Source organism: Aythya ferina (assembly GCF_964211825.1).
Source record: "Aythya ferina genome assembly, chromosome: 4".
In the NCBI taxonomy this organism is placed as follows: domain Eukaryota; kingdom Metazoa; phylum Chordata; class Aves; order Anseriformes; family Anatidae; genus Aythya; species Aythya ferina.
The window spans coordinates 64,611,460-64,629,136 of record NC_140300.1 but is presented as its reverse complement, the minus strand read 5'-3'; the positions used below and the strand labels follow the sequence as shown (position 1 = coordinate 64,629,136).

At 44.2% G+C, this 17,677-nt stretch overlaps 1 protein-coding gene and 1 long non-coding RNA gene across 4 annotated transcripts in view; one reads left to right on the top strand and one right to left on the bottom strand.

Moving 5' to 3' along the window:
* Positions 1 to 8,805: 8,805 nt before the first annotated feature.
* HIPK4 (homeodomain interacting protein kinase 4) lies at positions 8,806 to 9,907 on the bottom strand (the record flags this gene model as incomplete). The annotated part of the gene is made up of 1 exon (XM_084517978.1): positions 8,806 to 9,907. A coding segment is annotated over exon 1 (1,062 nt), but the record flags the coding sequence as incomplete, so codon positions are not given.
* Positions 9,908 to 10,940: 1,033 nt separating this feature from the next.
* LOC311436465 overlaps positions 10,941 to 17,677 on the top strand; it is a 30,365-nt gene continuing 23,628 nt past the window's right edge. For 2 of the 3 annotated variants that reach the window (XR_014692873.1, XR_014692874.1), the window contains exons 1-3: positions 10,941 to 11,035; positions 15,177 to 15,412; positions 16,709 to 16,793. This is a non-coding gene — a long non-coding RNA (uncharacterized lncRNA). Of the gene's footprint in view, positions 11,036 to 15,171; positions 15,413 to 16,708; positions 16,794 to 17,677 lie in introns of all 3 variants that reach the window. The other variant, XR_014692872.1, reaches the window with a different exon arrangement.

Sequence of the window (17,677 nt, the reverse complement as noted above, 5' to 3'; positions counted from 1 at the left end):
ACCATCTGAAAACAGGTGTTTGTCTCAGCTAGACTCTCTTTGGACACTTGATGAAGGAACTTTGAAAATCATAGAGGCAATTCAGTCTACTGACATGTGATGAATATCTGTGGCAACAGACCATGAGGGGAATCCACAAAGGGCAGTTTGGATAGGATGACTAGCATTTTAGACTAAGCAAAAAGAACCCTTTTCTCTATACAGGCAAGAAGAATCTGCTTTAAGGTGTCAAATAGTGCCCAGTGATGAACTAACCTGATCAATTTAGCTTGAAGTGGATGAGGGAGCACTCATGTGGACTTTTCCCCTAGGAAATCTTTAAGGACAGTAACCTCCCAAAATGAAATGAGTAGCTGCTAGCAAGACATACTAACCTCTTCAACACTCATCCTCTGCTCTAGAAGAGAAAAAGTGATCACAGCCGTTGAGTAATGGAAGGTAAAAGGAACTCATAGGTAAAAAGTCAAAAGTTCATCTGTTCAATGGAACAGATCGTATGATTGTAACTTTCCTAAATGTGCTTTGCCTGCTTGTGCAAGAAGTTGCTGATGAGAGAGAGAAATTATGTCACAACCCTTGGTGTAGTCAACATTACTCACCCACATTTGTTTTCGTCTTAATTTTTCATAATATTTATTTGTGTTTCTGAGAGAAGATTCTTTTCAAGAAAGAATGATGAGGAAAAACCAGTCATGGTGTCAAGGGAGAAAAAAATGCTAATTACTCTCTTTAAAGTCCCAATGAATAACATCAAAGTTATCTTTTTTTTTTTTTTTTTAATTTTCATAGCTTCATGAATGATTTAATGGTGGCTGTAGTCTACTGAATTGTATTAGGTAATTTTGCCATATATAATGCTAGTATTTGAGGTTTGATAAAGTTTATAACATATCTTACACTAACTTCTATCTGGGAAATTCTCATTGGTAGTGTGAATTCTGCAGTGAAATACTAACCTTATTTTTTTACTTTTTATTTTACTTTTTTTTTTTTTTTTTTTTTTTTTTTAAGAACAAATAAGTTTTAGACAAAAAAGAGATAAAAACTGTATTGGAACTAGATGTTCATAATGAGCTTTGGTCCCTGGAAAAAAAAGGAGAGTAAAAATGTGTAAACTCCCTTCCTTCATGTTAACAACTCTTGAATAAGTTATCATCATCAGGCTAAGAAAAGATAGAAAAGAAAATCCTGAAAAAGGATGAATGGAGACATCTGGGAGCACTGAGGCAATACCATGAGGCAACAAAGCTGATGAAGGATCTAGAGAACAAGTCTTATGAGAAGTGGTTGAGGGAATTGGGGTTATTTAGCCTCAAGTAAAGGAGGCTCAGGGGAGACCTTATCAATCTCTACAACTACCTCAAAGGAGGTTGTAGCAGGGTGAGGGTCAGTCTCTTCTCCCAGACAACAAGTGATAGGATAAGAGGAAATGGCTTTAAGTTGCACCAGGAAAGCTGGGAGGGAAGGGAAGGTGGTAGACTGGATATTAGGAAAAATTTCTTCACTGGAAGTGTTGTGAAATATTAAAACAGGCCGCCCAGGAAGTTATTGAGTCACCATCCCTGGAGATATTCAAAAGATGTGTAAATGTGGTGCTTAGGGACATGGTTTAGGATTAGACGGCTGTGTTAAGTTAATGGTTGGACCTGATGATCTGAGAGGTCTTTTTGAACTTGAATGATTCTACGATTCTATAGCAAAGTTTGCAGTTATTGCTACTGCAGGTAAGAAAGAAAATGATTCCATTATCAATATACTGGTGTAATACATGCATCAGAGAATAATTTTCTAGAGAAAAAGTCACTCTTTTTTTTACTGCATTTTTTTTTTTAATTTTTCTTTTAAGTGCAGTAACAACACATTATCTCACTAGAGTAAAAACAGGCCAACACCTGATGTTCTCAAACTGGAAAGTGAAAGGAAGGGATTTTCTTGCCACTTGCTGATTTTTTATTTTTTTATTTAATGGAACAAAACAAAAACTGTTCTCCAAGTTTCACCGGAGGGAATAAAAGTAGAAAAAAAGGGAAAATCAATTTTCTCTGTGTTCTTGCCCTCTCACCCACATACTAAATAAAGGAAAACTAAAGAAAGACAGGTCTAAATCATTGGGGAAAAGCATCAAAGCCAAAACAAAATCTTCTGATTGAACTGAAATGTTGCCATTTCCCCTTCACTTTCTGGAACACTTAGGAATGAATTTTTTGGTGTCAGTGGTGGTGATGTTCTGTTTTTCTTTGTTTGTTTGCTTGCTTGTAGAGAGCAAAAGTGGCAGGAATCTGGAGGGAATGTTCTATCCTTGGTAGCCACAAGCTTGATATGAGCCATGGGGGAACCACAGGTAGAGAATAGAGAGGAAGCTGTGCACTCAATTTAGCATATGTCTCCACACATGCTAATAGGATCTATGATTTTACACAGGCAGCCCTTCTCTGAGGTACAGTGGATAAGGAAGGATAAGATGGGAAAGAGCATGAAAGTCCATCTGATGCCTGTGCTGGCTAATTAACTGACTAGCCAGCAGTATGAAGGACATAGTTTATGAACAAGCTGTGTGAGGCAAATACATTCATTGTGTTAACAAAGTTAAGGGTGTTCATTTGCTAAGAGAGTCTGTTCAAGAACTGTAAATCTCTCTGATGATAATACAGTTTAGTGGGCATCTAGAAAAGCAGTAAGATGCTGTTAAGAAGAGCTTTGCCAGGAAGAGGTAAGTGTGGGTTGAAGCAAATCTGTTGTAATGACACACAAAAATGGATCTTTAATTGATAGTTCATACTTAACTCATGAAAGCTAATCAAAAGTCATGTGGGCTAGGGAGCCTGGACCCCCAGTGTACTGAAAGCCCTATCACAGAAGGTATCTCACAAAAGTCTTCCAGTACAAAGACAGGTGTTACATAAAGATGGAGAATTATTTGTAAGAGATCTGAAAGTGAATTTGATGGAAAGAGTTTTTGCATAATTTTGAAATTAGTAATGATATCGTGGCCTTTCCCATGGTATAAGCCTGAGAAATTGGCTTGTTTGTTAAATCTACTCAAACAGGAGAGGATAAAGTATACTTTCACATGCAAAACCAGTTTTGAATAACAACTTTCACATGCAAAAACAGTTTCAAATAACAAATCTGAATTATTAGGGCTCATCAAACATCTTTCCTGAACATGTGCAAGAGCAGAGAGATGCTAGGTGTCCTGCCCTGCTGCTCCCTTTTCCCTGGTCCTCTGCTGCAGTCAGATGCATGTGAAGAACACACATGGTCAGAAAGAAAGGCTCCATGTTGGGCAGAGTTGAGAGGTGCTCTTAGATCTGGCAACATTATGGTGGTACAGCGTGAAACAGGATCAGTAGCTTTAATATAATCATAATCCCTACATTTTCCCTTGCAGCACGAGAGTCTGATAATACTCAGTGCTTGCTGAGCTTTCCCGGTTTGGCCACAGAGCATGCAAGGTTTATGTGAATCACTGTCAGAGGGCAAGTATAAATTGTGATAAGTAGCCTATATGTAAAAGCAGTATTTCTGCATCAAGTAATAATGCTGTGTTTCCTGGGAAATGAATGGTTGAAATCTATCCCTTGTCACACAGTAACACACACAATAAATGTAATTTTAAATCCATTATAATGCTGTCAAATACATTAAACAAAAATATACAGTGGATTTATCTACCAGAAGATTTACGGATTTCCTGAGTGGTACATCATTATCGGAACTGTCAATTTGAAAATAAAAATTGTCAAACCATCACTGGAACATAATAAAAGCTGTGACAGAAATACACAATAGCTACCAAGTTTTTTAAAAATAAAACCTTCAAAAAAACCACTCCACACACAATTATCACCTCTGTAGACTGCCAAGGAAGCAGTAAAGTACTGAAGGATACCAAAAAGCGAAGTGCAGTATCCAGCATATTTAACACCAGCACTGCACCGATTACTACATGTAAGCACCATTGAAGAGCAGAGTGTTGTGCTTTTAATGATGGAATCCAAAGAGGCTTACATACAAAAGAGATAAAGTCCCAGCCAAAAGATGATCTTTTGTTCTCACATTATTTTGTCTCAGATTTGCACCCCTTGCTGGGCTTCTGACTAGTCAGCCTTAGACATCTTTGCCTCCTTATTTGAGCTGAGAGAAGGGCAAGAAGTAGCTTTGTCACAGTCTGCAAGTAATTATAAAACAAAAGGTATCTTTCACATAGCTTTAGGTGAGCTTTCCCTACCTGAAAGCTTGCCAGGCTGATGTGTTCAAATCCCAGGAAGCCAGTTCCATACATTACTTTAACTTCAGAACAGTACAATTCCATTTTTTTCTTCCACATTCTTTACGATTCCTCCACCACATTATTTCCTGCCAGACACAAGCTTATATTGTGATGCTGTCCCACAACCCTAGGACTGTTGCTCCCAGATTTAAGCACACTTTTCCTCATCTCCCAAATATTGCAGTTTCTCTAGATTTATGAATTAACCCTCTGAGTACATCTGGTAATCAATAGCATACAGACACATAGCCAACATAAGTGATTCTATACGATTACTCTGAAATCTGTCAGAAAAATGATATATACAGTCCTGTTGCATTTCTCTAACTCATGTTCTTCACCATGCCTGGTCATTCTTTGAAGAGGATTTTCTTTGGTTCTCCAGTGAGGATTTTTAAAGGAACATAGTATCCTTCATTTTGACTTTTTTTTTTTTTCTTTGCTTCACACAAGCTCTCTTTCACAAGTAGTTCACCACCTATCTCATTCACTAGCTAAGTCAGATCCACTTGCAACAAAAGCATGCCTCTCCTTTCTTCCCAGGAGACTGTGCCCCTTATAACGTGTTTTTTTGTTTTGTTTTGTTTGTTTGTTTGTTTGTTTTTTGGTTTGTTTGTTTTGTTTTGTTTTGTTTTTCCCCATTGCATTTTTAAGATGCTACACCAACAGCTGTTTACAAGGAAGTTCTTGTGCTACAACACCGTTCCCTTTCAGGGTAGGGCTGGGGTTTCTCTCTGCTGTTACCATCTCAGTGCTTCACTGGGCTTCTCCTTGGAGGAGAGTCATTTACTCCATTATTCTTCATGTTAATTATATGTCAACTCTCAAAATTTCATTGACCACAGAAGTGAAAGATAACAGGGAAAGCAGACAGTGTTTCTCATACAAAATGAGAGTTTACAGTTTCACATCTAGAAGCATAAAGAGACCTGAAGAGGTGGCTTATTCACAGGTCAGTAGGAACCATAATAAACTCCAATATCTGATAACTGAAGCAGGACTATATCTCAGATTGAAAGGAACCCTTGATTTATACAGGAAGAGCAGTTAACCATTGAAATGATTTGGCAGGGGCCATGATATCTGTGTCATTTGAAATCTTCATAACAATCTTGTGAGCCCTGAAAGACCTGATAATGCTTAGAGGAGTTTAATGCAGCATGTGCATCCTCTTCTCAGGCTTGTAGTGAGAAACGGGCCGGACTGATGGTCAGAATATTTACTGACCTAAAGAACAGACGCTTTAATTGATGGATAGATATGATGGCAACAATTTCTGTTGAGTCAGTATTTCCTCGAGAGTTTGGCAATCTCGATATGAAGATTTTCTGGGGCAGACACATTCTGCAGCAGAGCCAGGGACGGCAGCGGGCATAGCTTTTTGTTTTTTTAGGGCTTTTTTCCTGCCCTGAGGCCCCTCGAGGCAGCCGAGGGAGCCACCAGGGCCTGGCAGCCCTTGTGAGGGTGGCTGAGGAGGCACAGGCGGGGCTGGCAGCACCTTCTGCCCAGGCCTATGGAGCCAGGCCATACAGACAGCAACCCTAGCCATGGTCACCACCAGCTGGCAAACACTCAATAAAGCATTCGCCAAAAAGACTGTGGTGACACAGACCGGGTGCCTGCCCCAAGATGCAGCAGTTCAGGCTCCAGGCTGCAGGGTGTGCCTGAGCCAGCCGCTACCAATGGAGGCTGACAGAGATACTGCCTGCATGAGGTGAAAGCAGGTGGAGGATCGGAGCAGCCTGGTGGCAGAGCTCAAGGAGGAGGTGGAGAGATTAAGGAGGTTTTTTTAGGGTACTAAAAAAAAAAAAAAAAAAAAAAAAAAAAAGTTATGGTTAGGGTTAACACTCAAGCTAAAATGCTGTGTCTGTGTTTGAGTTGGGGTTGTGCCTTGGTGAGTGTAGGGGTAGTTTTTAAGTTGGTGCAGCAGAAGGCCAGGTTTCAATGTCCTGTAGTGTATTTTGACCCATCAGCACAGCCTTCTGGTTTTTAGATAGCCTACTCAAGTGCCTGATTTCTCCTGCGAGTCATGTTATTACACTGAATTGATTTTTTTATTTATTTTTTTTTGGTGTGTAACCTGTTAGATCAGTCTATAGTGCTTCTTCACCACTGCTCCTTCTTGGTCACTCTTGTTCCCTGTATTGTGGGGTCCCTTCCATGGGATGCCATCCTTCCCAAACTGATCCAGCGTGGGCTTCCCACAGGCAGCAGCTCTTCCAGAACTGCTCCAGATATGGGTCCGTACCACGGGGTCCATCCCTCAGGAGCAAACTGCTCCAACCTGGGTCCCCCACAGGCAGCACCTCGCCCCAGGCCCCCTGCTCCTGCATGGTCTCCTCTCCACGGGCTGCAGCTCTGGTCTAGAACCTGCTCCGGCAGGGGTCTTCCACAGCCCGTAGCCTCCATCAATGCAGGGCCACCTGCTCCACCATGGTCTCCTCCACAGGTTGCAGCATGAACCCCTGCTCCCCCATGGTACTCCTTGGGCTGCAAGGGGACATCCTGCTTCACCTTGGGCCTCACCACAGGCCACAGGGGACTTCTGCTCCGGCACCTGGAGCACCTCTCCCCCTTCTTTCTTCACTGACCTTGGTGCCTGCAAGGCTGTTCCTCACTCCTCTCACTCTCCCAGCTGCTGTGTGGCACAGCATTTTTTTTCCCTGTCTTAAATCTGATCTCACAGAGGTGCAAAACAACATCGCTTATTGACTCGGCTCTGGTCAGCAGTGGGGCCCTTACCTAACATGGGGCAGCTTCTAGATTCTTCTCACAGAAGCTACCCCTATGGCCCCCTGCTACCAAAACCTTGCCATGTAAACCCACTACACTTAGGAAGCTCAACTTCAAAATCTGTTCCTTCTTCTGACTGAGTATGATCTGTTGTCCTCAGAAATCTAGAGAACCCAGACGCAGTTGCTGCTAGAAATAGCAATCAGGGACAAGGCCTGTTCAGTCTTTCTAGGCATCTTGGTGCAAATCCAACCATTATTTTGAGATAGAACTGGGGGAAACATATGGGGGAAACATGGACACACATTGAGGGTGGTCATACCAGGGGGGACACACTGTGCAGGGCCAGCTGTGGGTAGTGGTCAAGCAGGACCGGAGCTCCCCGTACAGTGTGGACATCGCAATGCGGGGCGCTGGGAGCGGCTGTGCGGCTCCTGCTGTGGGGTGAGGAGGAGCAGACCTCAGCCGATCCCAGCACTATGCTTTGGGTGTTTTGGGGGGTACAGAGCACTTCTCGTAGACTTTGTGTTGAAATTAAAGGTGGGTGCCATGCCGCTGGGTAGCACCTGCATCCTTTGTGCCACCCTGTGTGGTGTAAGCGAGCATCAGTCCCAGGACACCCTGAGATCCTGGGACACCCTGCGGTCCCAAGTCCATCTTGCACCCATCAAGGAGATACAAAATGCTCATTCAACAGCTTTATTGGGGAGCACTGCAATGGCCAGTGCCCACAAGGGTGGTATGCCTGCTCCCCTTCAGCACCTGGTTATGAGTGGAGCAGAGAGGTTATGCGGAGGTGAGGAATAGGAAGGTCCGGGATGCTCAGAGGTGGGCGCGGGGTCTCTTGTCTCTCGCTGGCAGCTCAGTGGCACTGCAGGTAGTGGGGGCCTGAAGGAGCTGCAAGTCCTGTTCTGATGAGCCGGGCTCGGGGCTGGTGATGGGATAGGAGCTGTCAGGGCTGTGCTGCCTCATCAGGGCTCGCTGTGGGTGAGAAAAGCACCAGGGGGTGAGCAGCACGGGGGAGGTGTCACAGCCCATGCTGTGGGTCTCTGTGTGGAGCTGGGGACCCAGGGACAGGGAGAACCTATGATGTTAGGAGCACATGGGGACATGCAATGGCAGGGACCCCAAAATGCATGATGTGGGGCTGATGGGGACATGGGGCTGATGGGGACACGGAATGGTAGGGACACTAGTACCCATGATATGCGGCTGATGGGGAAATGGAGAACATGGGGCCCTGAGGAACCCAGAACACCCATAATATGGGATTCAGGGAGCATGAGGGACCTGCAGCACCCATGACGTGGAGCACCAGGGGACATGGAGCACCAGTGGACATGGAGCACCAGGCACCTGGAGCACCCAGGCACTTGCAACCCCCGGGGGACCCAAAGCGCCCTGGACCCTGTGCCATCCCCTTGCCCCACAGTGGTACCTTGGCATGGGGTGAGGCAGACGCTCCCCTGTGCATGCTCTGCTCCTAGCTGCCACCTGGCCCTGCCACCGGGAGGGGACGGTGGCCCCAACACAATCAGGTTACTTGAAACCGTGTTCATCTTGGGGCGTTGTGAGTGCTGTGCTGCCCGGTGCCAGCTCCCATAGTGGCAGGGGATGGGGTGGCAGGCACCGTGCTGGCTCTCCTCACCCAGGCTGAGGTTGTCCATCTGGGTGGTGGCTGTCTGTGCACTGCAAGAACCATACTTCTCTGGTGGGAATGCGATGCCTTCTTCCACAGTAGGAGTGACGGTGGCACCAGCAGCATCCTCGCGGGACGCCTGGGCAGCTTGCTGGCACAGCTGGTAGTACTGGGTGGCCTGGAAGCTGGACTCCAGCTGCCTCATGGAGATGAACGGGTGCTTGAGGGCAGTGCTGGGCGTGATCCTCTCATGTGAGTCCCAGGTGAGCATCCTCTGCACCAGCTCCACCATCCCGTGCAGGTCACAGCGTTCGGCCAGCGCCTCCTGCTCGGCGCCAAGCAGCGGTCGCATGTTGACTGCCACCATCTGCTCCAGCGAGGAGAGGATGTATCTCCTCCGCCCCACCGTCACCTTTGCCCCAACCACAGCCACCTCCGGCTTCAGCTGCCAAGCTCCAGCCGGATCTGGTGCCCGCCGGAAAAAGCGCTGAGCTTTGCGGGCAGTGCATAGCAGCCTCCCCGGCGGCAAACCCTGCGTCTTGCAGATGTAGCGGACCTGCTCGTCCTCATTTCTGCCTGGATAGAGCGGCCTGCCCAGGTGGAGCTCGGCCACCACGCAGCCCAAGGACCACATGTCCATCTTCTCGCAGAAGGGCAGCCCCAGCAGGATTTCGGGCGCCCGGTAGAAGCGGGTCTGGATGTAGGGCTCCTTGATGAAGCACGCCTCGCTGAAGATGCAGGCCGAGCCAAAGTCCACCAGCTTCACACGGAAAGGGTGACGCGCATGGTCCACCAGCATGATGTTCTCCGGCTTCAGGTCAGCGTGGATGATGGCGAGCTCCTTCAGCTTGGCCAACGCCACCAGCACCTGCGCCACGATGGTGCGGATGTGCCGCACGGGCAGTGGCGAGAAGTTGTTCTTCTTCTGGAATTCAAAGAGGCTTTGCTCCAGCAGCTCGAAGACCAGGTAGGTGCAGGCACTGTCCTGAAAAGACTCAAGGAAGCGGACGATGTGCGCTGCCTCCGTGTCCACTGCCTGCAGTGCCCGCAGCACCTTCACCTCATTCCAGGCGCTCTGGCCTTGGTTGCCTTCATTCCTCAAGATCTTAATGGCAACCATCTCTCCTGTGCTCTTCCGACAGCTCCTGGCCACCTCCCCGAAGGACCCCTTACCCACCATGTCCACAATATCGTAGAGCTCGCCACCCACCACCAACGTCATTATGGCTGGGGAGGGGACGGGGTTGGACAGGGACAGACAGGATCGTCGCCATGATGCTCCCTCGGGGACCCAATTCTGGGCCATGGTTCTGTCGCTGTTTCACTGGGCCAATGGCCGTTCCCATGGCCACCACCACACACCTCCCCACCCCCCGCCCTCCAGCTCCACCCATGGATGTGCTCAGGACCAGTTCTCACACTGACTTTTATTCCAGCAGCACCAAGCTTTGGTGAGCAAAAGCCCATGGCAGTGTCAGCACCAGCACCCACTGTGCAGGAAACTGGGGAGGGGTGTGAGAAAAATCTCAATAATTTTCTTCTGACAGGTCCCCCATTGGTCTGACTGCAGGTAATTTTCTTATTTATCTTAGGATATACTACACAACTCCTGCATACTTGTTCAGCCACAGGAGGCCTCCAGTGTGCCCGAGAGAGCACTAGAGAGCCCTGCGAGGCCTCCAGAGGCCATTAGATTCCTGGAAGAGTCCTAATTTTGCCTCTAGGGTGCAAGAGGAGGCTTGTAGGGAACCTTAGTGTGCCCTGGGAGACCTCTAGGGTATCCAAGAGGACACAGGGTGTCACTGGGAGGCTTTCCAGGGGAGCTAGAGGGCACTGGGTAGCCCTCAAGTGCCTGATTTCTCCTGTGAGCCATGTTATTACATGGAATTGATTATTTTTTTTGGCATGTAATCTGTTATGCTCCTAGATTATTTTTGCCTATGTAAAGAAAGGTTTGAGCTAATTTCAGCTGAAATAGTTTCAGTTACTTGCTTGGTCATAGTGTCCTTTCAATATTCAAAGCTGAAGCAAAAGCACGGGAATTGTTGCTTCCAGAAACAGCCCAGTTCTCTTATCTGCACCCTGTTGAGCTAAGCCAGATAAAATACTACTACTACTACTAATAATAATCAATAAGTCAATAAATCAACCAATAAACACACACAGCTGTTGCTCCTCCTGCTATCTTTCTCCCTTTTGCTTTTTCCCTCCCCTTTCCCAGGTGATTGGGATGGGTGTCAGGTGGGGCTGATGGTATATGAGCCACAGGCATCTCATCAGAGAGCTCTTTGTGCTCTTTAGGATAAGTGCTTTGTTTTTCCTTCAGTCAGTTACAGGGATATTTAGGTGGGTCAGAGCCTATGGACTAATGCGTTTCCAAGTTGAGAGAGGTAAGCACATCTTTTTGAGGTAACAACTAGTAGGATCTTTTAGACTAAAGCAATCTATGTAGTAGTAGGTGCATGTATTGTATGCAGATCCCCTTCAGGTAATTCTTATAGCCTGTTTACAGATAGGATGGCAATGTTACTTCATGTGTTTGCTTTGTGGTTCTAGTCATGTGTTTGCTTTGTGGTTCTAGGTCTCATCTGATTTTTGCAGAATTATGGGGCTTACTGTGAATGTGACTTTGTCTTAACCTGTATGTCAAATGTTATCAAAGTTACAACCTTGGTGGTAAAGTGATGGAGCAGGGTTTAGGGGAAAAAATATATTCTCCGAATTCCACGTGCCAGAATGTATCTGAAACCAGCAGTGGTAGGCATGTAAGGTGTAGTTTTTTTTGGAGTTAGGGACAGTTAGTTATATCTTTGGAGATTTTTTTATGTTGTTTTGCTGGCTGTAGAGTCTTTAGACCTTGTAGCCATCTAGATTTTAAGTGTTTGGAATTCACTTAATAGAGGGATATTTAGCAGAGGTTGCTGGCCAACTTGTTTTTGCAACATGGTGGGGTATGCTCCTGCTTTTGGATTATATTTTAATCTCTAGACATTTAAAGCCATTTGTGTAACACTCCAGAGGATTCACAAAGAGCTTTAGTATGCACCAGAAGGGGTTTGACCACATAGGTGCAGTATTACCAAGAGACTGAGCAGGGTCACCTTTTTTTAGCTGTAAAGTCTGTGATTACCCCTGCTGGGGCTGCTGTGCATTCATGGCCTGTTAGCATTTGTGGCCCTGAGGGTTGTTTTTTTATTTTCTGGCTCTGTTCTCTGTGCTTGAGTCCTCTGTCGATGACTGAGAGACTCCTGTCTTCACAGGAATATTTTTTTGATCATGGGGAGGTTTATGTGGCACCTGACCTGATGGCTGCTGATGGGTCCCACCTGTACCAAAGGGGGAAATGTACTCCAGCCCAGGAACTGATAGGGCTCACTGAGAAGGCTTTAAACTAGGTATGAAGAGGGATGGGGGGAAATAAGACTTGATAGAGATGAACCTGGGGGAGCAGTCCCAGGGTTGAGGGTGAGGGCAATGATGTGACTGTAGTGTATCTACACCAATGCACCCTGCATGGGCAACAAACAGGAGGAGCTGGAAGCTGTTGTGCAGCAGGCAAGCTATGACCTAGCCACTGTCACTGAAACATGGTGGGACCACACTGACTCAAGTGCTGCAATGGATGGCTACAAGCCCTTCAGAAGGGACAGGCATATAGGGAGGGGTGGTGGTGGTATGGCTTTCTAAAATATGCTGCTTAGGGTCATTGTGAGTGACATTGTGAGTGACATTGGTAGTGGGGTTATTGTTGGACTAGATAATCCTGAAGGTCTTTTTCAACCTGAATGATTGCATGATTCAAACTCTAGAATGTAACAAAGTTAAATGATATTCTCTCCTCTGAATTCCCTGCCTTGAGGATCAGGAGTTTAGAAGCCATCTGCACTGGCTTTAATGAAACCTAGTGAGAAGTTTAAAGGTCTGTGAAACAAAATAAAGTGAAGTTACTATAGCTTAGCAATTGCACTGTGGTTTAGATTAATGCATTCTGGATAACATTTGCTGGTGGTAAAGGATGCTGGTATAGTCAGCTCCTGTAGGCCAGCTGATGCATGATACATCATTAAGTTGTGTTAAGTCACTTGTGCATCTTCACACTAAGCTTTTTCTAGCTCTTGGTGTATCCTAGATTAATAATACAAAAATGATCCTAGTCTGCAACAATATACCTTTTATTTGATTGCAATTTTCTTTAGCTTTGTAAAACTTTACTCAGTTTCTTAATACCATGTGTTATTAGTAACCTCCTTAAGTTATGGTGCTCTATAGACTGCTTTGAGCTGATGCCCAGAATGTCCTTGGCTGGACAGATTATTTGCTGTTGCTGGACCTGTATCCCAGACATACAATCCAGTGTATTTCACACTGTTACCTGTACAATATAATTTATGAACTTCACTTTACAGATGGTAAATTGAAGTGATGAAGTGGTAGTCAGTGGGACTTTCATGAACCCAGCGCACTTACTCTTGCTTCAAAAAGGGAAACTTCAGTAGCTCTGGTAATTGAATCAAACTCTCTCAAGCAGAAACACCACTGAAGCCATAGGAGCACCCTTGCTTTTGTCACTTCTCCTTTTGCACAGGAAAACCCAAAAGCTGAAGCGCTTTTTGTAATACCAACATAATGTGGCTTTATTTGCACATTGTTGTCCTATCACTTTTGAAATCCTGGCAGACAGTGATAGGCATCCTGCTTTGGCTGTGTACATCTGGTCACCCTCGAATGGAGCCAGTGATGCTAATTAATTCTAGCAGTACACAACGCCTTGTTCTGTTCTGTCATAATTCATTGAAGGCGGTGAAAGCTATACCCCTCTCTGTGAGGTTTCAAGCAAGCACGTGATTGGAATACTACTTCATGTGTATTCCACATTTTTCTTTAGCCTTGATTTACCTCAAATAAAAGTTCAATTCAGATGAAAAGTTCAAGCAGATGAATTTAGCCTGCTGAATAGGCCTTTAACTACAAGGAAAGATTACTATTTAATGAAAACAACATGAATTTTGTTTGTTACATTTTAACTAAAAAAAATAGTTTAAACTGAAAAATAACAACCTAAAAATAAGTAAACTAACCAAAAATGAACTGTCTTCACTCTCTTCACCCTCCACCCCTCTGCACCAAAACCAAAAAAAAAAACAATAATAAATAAAAATAAAAATCAGAGCCAAGTACCTTTCAGTTCCCATGAGATTTAAATGCCTAATAGCTTTAAGTGCCTTTGAAAATAACTGGATTAATGGCAATGCTGTTTTAATAATAGTGGCAGCAAATACCTCACACCAGCAGAGATAGTCTTGGGTTAAAGTGACATATTCAGCACAGATCTCTATTTAGCTTCTTCCAACACTAGATTCATTTCCATACCAGATTGTTGCATAACATGCTTCTAAAAGAAAAGTACACCTATTGGACTTCATAGCTGGATAGAAAGACATTGCTAAGTGAAAACATTATTTCAATGATAACAACAATCTACCAGAATATTTGGGGGTGGGAAGGCAACAGATGACAGAGAGGACTGGTTAAACACACCCACATTCATTTGTGTGCACACCAGATCCAGTTATTAAAGTCAATTAACTGGCTTCTTAATTTTTCCTGTTGGATATCACCAAATATTGTGGTGGCAGCAGCAAGAGAAGGGTGACTAATAACTCAACAGTAATTTCCCTAGTGCCTGTAAATAACAAACATTGTTAGCAAATGAGTGATGGAGGTCAATGGGCCATACAGTCATTAGATGGTTTAATGATATGCTGCAGGTTATCTCAGGGCACAGTGCACTAACGACATTCTCAGCCTTCCCTGCAGCAAATAACCTCTGCAACCTGAGATAAGCAGTCACACTGCGCAATACAATATAATAGAAAACGACCCCAATGAGAAATTTCTCTTCTGTTTGACATTTAATGTTCTAGCATCCATCAAAATCTGTCCTGAAAAGAGTGCTGTCCTTCTTAAATCTGTTTTTGTTAATTGAGAAGCTCATAAAGGGTGGAAACCAAATGTCCTCAGACTTGTGGCTTATGGGTAAAGAGGTAATCAAGTCAGTTGGAGAAGAATGCCCAGCATGTAGCATTTTGTTTTCCTTTCCTGGCAGTTGCTTGGTCCTTGAAAAGACGTAGTTCAAGGAGAAGTATAAACAGTATGGTCTGTTTTGTGCTGGAGGTTATACTGAAAGGTCATAGCAGACCCTGTAGTCTTGAAGACTTTGACTTCATGAAATCTGTTGGGTCACTTCTCAGTGGTACATTTTTGGAGTAATATGGTAATCCAAGTTACCATGGATTTGGGACTAGCATGTTAGGTTGGTATAAAATGGCAAATTAACTTCAGCGCTACCACAGAATTGAAGGGAACCTAATAGCAGGTGCCAGGTAATCAGCCATGGTGCGGAAGGAGTGATTTATTTGGATCTGACTGTAGCTTCAGAAACACCATACTGTGTACATAGACCCTGTTTTGCTTGAACCAGAAGAGCACATACAGCATTCACTCTTTGTTGCCCCTTCTATGTCAGTACAGAAAGGTGGCAGATCAGCCTCTTGATTTCTGTGGATGGGAGAAGGTAAAACTAGAGGTGCAAGTCTATGTGAAACGAAGACCTGAATAACACTAGCAAAAAAAAAAAAAAAAAAGACAAGCAGTCCCAGACTTGGAGTTTCTAAGGAGAGAAGCTAAAGATGAAACAAACGATTCACTTGAATTCCTTTATGACAAGGACATTTAAGAAGAGGCAATATACCTACTGTTTGATTAAAGTAAGTTAAATATTTAAATATTTCATAAAGTAATTTTTATTCAGAGTTAACAATACTGTAATTTAAAAGGAAAAAATGCATTAGAAAAGAGGGTCTGAGAAAACAAACAAAAGGGAGTGGAGACTGATGAGCCACTGCATTAGTTACAGGAATTCCCTTTCTCTAGCAAGGTCATGCACTGGAAGCCACTTCATATGATCTGTATTGCCTGTTACTCTATTCCTTTTTAATCTGGTGATTAGTTAATCTATAACTGACATAGTTTGCCTTCTTACCTGTTGTTGCTGCCTGACCACCCAGAAGTAGTAGACATGCAGCAAGGACACTTCATAAGCTGAAGACTGTGTAATCACACTAAGTTTCCAATGTCTTAATGTGAGACTAAAACTGTAAACAGTATTACAGTTGTATCAAAGTCTTAAAACTGAAGATGTAATGTTTTCATGATGAAAAGCACCTTTGTTCCCTGTTCAGTGTCTATACATACTGTGAAAAATTCCTTAGATCTGGAAAAGCCAGATAATAAATTAGAAGTGGATACATTAGTTAGAAATATTTTTTTCTCTCACACCTATGTTCTGTACAGTCTTTTCACTTGCCCATCCATCCCAGCCTCCTAGCAGGTACTTTGCACAGTAGTTCCCTCTGGTACATCCACCCTGAGGTAGAACCTGAGAAATAATAGTTAAAGTTGCAACATAGATCATACATTTTTGATAAATGTTATGTTAGAACACTGCTGGGAAAGCCCATGTGCAATTTACCTGACTTTCTGAGAGGAGGAATGCAGAAAGGAATACGAACACCCTACATTTTTTACACATAGTGAGAGGAGTATAAAGAGGACAAAAACTGAAGTGAAATTTAATATATGCTATGGATCAGACTCGTTCTCTTATCAGGCTACTTGATGAGTGAGATTTCCAAAGGGCTCAACACTCAGCAGCTCCCATTTAGAGTAATTGGGCCACTTCCAGTGCCAGGTAACATGATTCAGTACTTACTGAAGATCTTACTTGATTTTGATCTTAAATTTTCAAAAGTTTCCTAATGACCACAAGGCACACCTAGCTTCCTTTTTTTAATGGCGCCATGGATTAACAGACCAGTCCAACCTGGGTGCCACTGCATCGATTTTTCCTGTATCTTTGAAGGCCTTCCCAGTCCCTTACTTGGGCAAAAGTAGTAGTCATTCCAGCAACAAGATTATACATCCTCTTCTTGATAACTAAATTGCTCTTGTTGACTTAATTTTAAAGAAGCCATTGTGAAAGTCACAGGTTCTTGGTCTTGCAGGATTAATCTGATTAATTCAATTACTTGGAAAACACCTGGGAGCAGATGAGAATGTGACTTCCAGAATAAAACATTCATCATACTCGTAAGTGTCTCTCTCTTGCAAGTCAGATTTCATTCCTTTATAGTGCTCATTCTCACTAAAAATAATAACAGCCAGCAAATATTACTTCTTAAGAAAACATCAACATACTGCAAGGGGATTGCCAGCAAGCAAAAGAAAGGCTTAATGCCAGATAGTCAGGAAGGATTAGACATCTGTCTGGCACAAAAAGGAGAAATTCTGTGTCAGAGCATGAGCTGGGGAAGGGGATGAGAAACACGAGTCTATGTCCCCAGCACCCTACACTGGCTCCAGGAAAGAGAAGAGGAGTGACAGGGAGTAGAACTCACTGGGGCAGGTTTTGGCAGATGGAGGTAAGCCAGCCTCTGCACAGCACCACCAGCCAAAACACCTAGATCTCAGATCCAGGAACAGCCTGCTGCATTGTCCTTTTCTCCAGGGTGGTAATGCACAGATGCACCAAGCTCCTAGTCTCTCCCCTCACCCACCTTTTCTTTGAGTTACTGTTTTTCAGTGTATCTAACAGAAATCAGTGTCTCTCAGTGGCTTCCAGAGCCATGCCAGAAAGCTGCAGCATGGGACCATACCCATCCCAGCACTGCTCATTTAACACAGCTGGGGAGTCAGGAGACCTGGCACACATTTGAGCTGGGGCTGGGATACACCACAGCAAACTGGAATAAGCTCTTGGAGTGCAAGTGAATACTTCTTGTTTTTAAAATGCTTTCCACAGCCTTAATAGTGTAGATCAGTTTATGAAGTCCAAATCCTGGACCTCACCCTGATACCCAGCTCCTACAACTGAAAGGACAACAAAAGCCTTAGGTAGAGGCTTGACAAAATCCCACAAGCTTATCCCCACTATATTTTCAACCTAATGTGCTGAGATCTGTCTTATCTACAGC